At 56.8% G+C, this 4488-nt stretch overlaps 1 protein-coding gene across 1 annotated transcript; it reads right to left on the reverse strand.

The window, feature by feature from the left end:
- Positions 1-427: 427 nt before the first annotated feature.
- INAFM2 (InaF motif containing 2) lies at positions 428-3628 on the reverse strand. Its single transcript, XM_032261162.1, has one exon. The coding sequence runs from the start codon at positions 3092-3094 to the stop codon at positions 2627-2629; it is 468 nt and encodes a 155-aa protein (XP_032117053.1). The 5' UTR covers positions 3095-3628; the 3' UTR covers positions 428-2626.
- Positions 3629-4488: the final 860 nt, after the last annotated feature.

Here is a 4488-nt window from a genome sequence, read left to right on the forward strand (position 1 = left end):
TAGAGGCCAATGGTTTAAAGGTGAGGACAATGTTGCTATCAGGCAGCTTATTCTCACCTCAGTGCTTAGCCAGCTAAACGTTTAAATCTTAATATTCATGCTTACTGGTCCCTTCTCTTGGACAGTTAGGCATCTGCTTCTGTAAAGCAGAACTTTTTCTCAGCCTGTTTAAGGTTGGCAAAAGGTGGCTGAGCTAGAGAGCACTGTTGTTGCCACCCCGGACTGCTTCCCGATTAAGATGGATTCTGCCACCCTTCACTAATCAAATTCATTCAAGCCATCAGGCACTGAGTACAGCAGGGCAATTGCTTTTTCCTCCTCAGCCTATTCATCACCATCCATCCATCACACCTCAGACCACTTACTCTTCCAACCTGTACTTCTTCTCCATAAAGCACAGTAAGAGAAATGATCAACTTACACAGGCTTAGGCAGAGTTCTTAGAATGTATTTTTGTTCACCTGAAAAATAAAACTTTTAAAAAATATACAGGACTTTTTGAGTACAGGTATATCTTAAATGGCTGAATTATAAATAATGTCTCTGGTCATGTTCACAGCTAGGGCTGGAGCAAATGTCCCAATTCCAGTAAAGGCTTTGGAGAGTTAGAAGGCCAGCAGCTGGACCTATGAGTGGCCTCTCTAGACTCTGATCCATCCCAAAGTGAATTTAAACAGTCCAGAAAGCAGGCATCAGAAAGGGGACAGGGAAGTGGACTCCCAGATGTTCTACAAGTTCAAAGGATTCTTGGAATAAGAGATCAATTTACAAATTATTAAAATATAGGACTAAAAATTCACACAGTAAATATAAATTACAGGCTATTATTGAAGTTATAAAGTGGCATTTTGTTTCTTCCCCATCTCACACCAAAAATGTAAAGGCCTCATAGGCTTCCCAATGACTTAAGTCCTAGTCAGCTGCTAAGAAATCTGCTCTAGCCAAGAGACCCTGGGGGTGTTACCAGCCTGCTGGTAGGCTGTGACAGCTCAGTTGCTATTATGGTACCCACAACAGGACATGGCTTAAAGCAAGGCTGTTGTCCTGTAAACTTGGATCAGAGCTAACTACAGTATAGGCCTGAAAACTGGAGAGACAAACTGTTTCAGGACTCAGGTGGGTAAGTTTTTTTTTTTTTAAATAGTGCATTTCCCAAAAAGGAAACACTAAAGGGTCTGATATCTCATCACTACCCACACTCAATTGCCTAAAAGCAAGTGGCAGAAGGAAATGGAATCCAAATTGAGGAAGTATACTTCTTGCTGCCCCAGAGCTACACGTATGTAATTTCTCTCTCTGTTTCTAGTCTCCTTTATACAATTACAGGCTGCATTTAAGTAGGGCTTATCAGAAAAGGTAAAGACAACCAATTCAACCTTCCCATGGTTGGTCTATTAACTGGCTCTCAAAGCACAATCCTGGGTTTGAAGCCCACCTTCCAGCATTTCTGATTCTGTAGTATAACTCAAAACCAGAGGATGTGTGATCAAAGCTCTGGTGCCACAACAGATTTCATCCCAAATCGCAGGGCTTTGTCACTACAGGCTCAGGAAAGAGGGAAGGCAAAAGTGATTGCCGGAACAAGACAACATTTTGAGGAGCAGAAAAAAAAAGATAAAAACACTTGCCAGTCATTCTACTTACAAAAGTTTGCTCTTCCTAAAAGAATTCTGTGAGGGGAAGGCCAGGATTGAGGCATAGCAGCATTGCTCTTTCCCTTCCTTCCTCCCTGGCCCATATCCAGATAGTGAGGGCTGCAACAAGAAGCTTCTTTGGTGGGGGCACTAGGATGGAAAGAGGAGGGGATCAGTACATTCCCCACCCTCCCTAAATTGCTTCTACTTCACCTAAGGCTTTCCACAGCCATGTTAACAGTCTAAGAATGATTATACTCTTTTGTGTAAGAACGTCATAAACTTAAATTTCAGAAATAGAAGGGGAAGAGGGGAAAGAGGGAGTGATTTTAAGAAGCCGTGTTTGTGCCCTTCTGGCCAGGTGTACTTTGAGGGCCAGCAAATAGCCCTTGCTTGGCCCCTTCAGTCAGTAGCTACCCAGGGTGTGGGAGGATATACATAGAATTCTATGTGATTATAGCTTCTAGTGCATATGTCAGCAACTATATACAGGGATCTAGAAATTTAATGCATCTCTGGCCACTGAAACTAGGTTGACATACCTGAGCTCCACTACTTTTGGTGCCCTCCTCCTTTCGACAGCTTCAGCTTACTTAAAAAGAGCTCCTACAGCTCCCTCCTTCCCCTGAGTCTTGGGGGAAAGCCCGAGTCACCCTGCATGTAGGATACACCAGACCTAGCGGCGCAGAAGGTTTCGGTGCTGGGATCTCCCCACCCCTCCCCCATCCCCCTAGGGCTCAGGGCCCTGGTGCAGCACGGTCCTGGGCAGCAGCCCCCCAGCCACCCAGCCCCCCGGCGAATCGTGGTCCCTTGGCTGAAGATGTGGCTGCGGGCCGCCAGCTCCGGGACCCCAGCCGGCGATGGTGGGAGTGTGGGGGGGCGTTCACTCCCGTGGGGGTCACTCCCGCGGGCTCTCCACCCTATCCTGATGCGAAGTCCTTTCCTCTGGGCTTGGGGATGATGGTTCCCGGCCGCCCCTAGCGCAGAGGGCTTCAACGACTCCCGGGCGCCGCCGCCGCTTCCTCCTCGTCCTCGTCCGGCCCCCGAGGCCGCTCAAGCGGCCCGACCGGGGGGCTGTCCGCGGGGGGCTCCGGAGGCGCCGGACGCGCCGCCTGCAGTGGGGGAGCGTCGCGCGGCGCCTCGCGGCGGGACGACCCGGTGGTGTTGGGCCCCGCCGCCGCCGCCGCCGCTCCCGAAGTCCCGGACGGGCCGGTGGCGTTGGAGCCGCCGGGGGGCGGGCCAGCGGCTCCCCCCGAGGTCCCGGCACCCACCGGCTGCCAGATGAGGCTATAGTAGACGGCGAGCACGATGGCGGCCAGCGACACGGAGAGCACGTAGGCGAACACGGTGGCGAGCCGGACCCACTTCTTGTTGGTCTTGGCCGCCATCTTCGCCTTCTTGTCCCCGGTGTAGGTGGCCGGCTTGCCCCGCTCGGCCGGGGCCGCGTCGCGCTCCTTCATGGGGGGGCCCCGGCCTTTGCCCCGGTGCTCCACGGCCCCGGCTGGAGGGGGCCTGGCGGCCTGCAAGGACTGGGCAGGGGGCGGCCCGGCGCCCTCGGTTCCCGGCGGCACCGCTTTCCGCCGCCGCTCCTCACGCCGCCCGCCTGCAGCCCGCCACCGCGTCGCTGCAGCCGCCGCCGGGGCCTGGACCAGTCACCGCCGCCAGCGCCGCCGCCGCCGCCGGCCCGCCAGCTGTTTCCCCGCCGCCGCCACAGCCACAGCCGCCACAGCCGCCCGGCTCCGCGTCCCCATCCGCCGCCACGCCGCCGCGCGCTCAGCCGCCTTCGCCGCCGCCTGCCCGGCCGCCGGCCGCCCGGTCTCCAGTGGCCGCGCGGACCGCGCGCTCCGCTCCAGACCGGCTCCCCCGCCTCGCGCGCCGGCAACAAGGGGCGGGGAGAGCGCTGCTGGGGGCTGCCTCTTAAAAGGGCGACGCCGGGGTCCGGAAGTGCCGCGAGGGGAGACGGCTGCTGCTGGGCGCCGCGAGCCCCGCCGGGACGCCCCGTTAAGGGAGAGTTAAGGGAGGCTGGCTCTTAAACGGGCGACGTCGCCGCGGTCTTGCAGTCTGGCGCGGCGTAGACTGGAGCCCTAGGCACTTCTTTAAAAGGGGGAACGGCGTAGTGCGGGGCGGAGTGCGGAGCTGGAAGGGGGCGGTTGGAGCCTGAGCTGTCAACTCTGGCGCCTCCCCGCTCCGCCCCGAGGCTCCAAAGTGACAGGTGGAATAGCAGCCCGTGCTTCGGACCCCAGGCCTCGGTTTACCCCAAACCCCGTGGGAGGGGACGGTAAGCTGGAGAGGGAGGACACCACACTCCAGCTCTCAGCTCGCACTACGCTCCGCGTACCCTCTGGGAGGGTCTCCCAGGCCGGTTCACAGCCAAAGAGCCTGGCTCACGCCCCAGACAGGCACCTGGAGCGCGCACTGGAGCCGCAACTGATTGTGTTCCTTTTTTCTACCGGGTCCAGGCTGGGCTTCGGAGCTCTGCTGGAGTCTTCCTAATTCCGTACCCCGACCCGCCTCACCCTCCAATCCTGAGCCTCCCAGACAGAGCCACGGTCTGAGCTGTTCTCCAGACTCGCCCGCCACCTTAGTCCCGAAGTTCGCAGCAGGTCGCAGGTCCCGCCTTTTGGGTCTTCCAACTCCTGGGTTTGGCGTGGATTTGGACCCAAGGGGCTGCACTGAACCTGAGGAGTTTAACTCTCAGGGTTCCTAGAGCGTTTTCAATCTCAGATCCCCTCCAGACCGCAAGGCTTGAGCGGCTGTCCCTTCCCCCCTTTCCCATCTGTGGTTTGTCTTCTTTGGTTCCAGGCCAGGGGCCACGCAGGGGGCTCTTGTGCCTGCTCTCGGGACCTCCTTGGTG

Source organism: Sapajus apella, unplaced genomic scaffold, assembly GCF_009761245.1.
Source record: "Sapajus apella isolate SASKATOON/1434 unplaced genomic scaffold, GSC_monkey_1.0 scaffold122, whole genome shotgun sequence".
Taxonomy (NCBI): domain Eukaryota; kingdom Metazoa; phylum Chordata; class Mammalia; order Primates; family Cebidae; genus Sapajus; species Sapajus apella.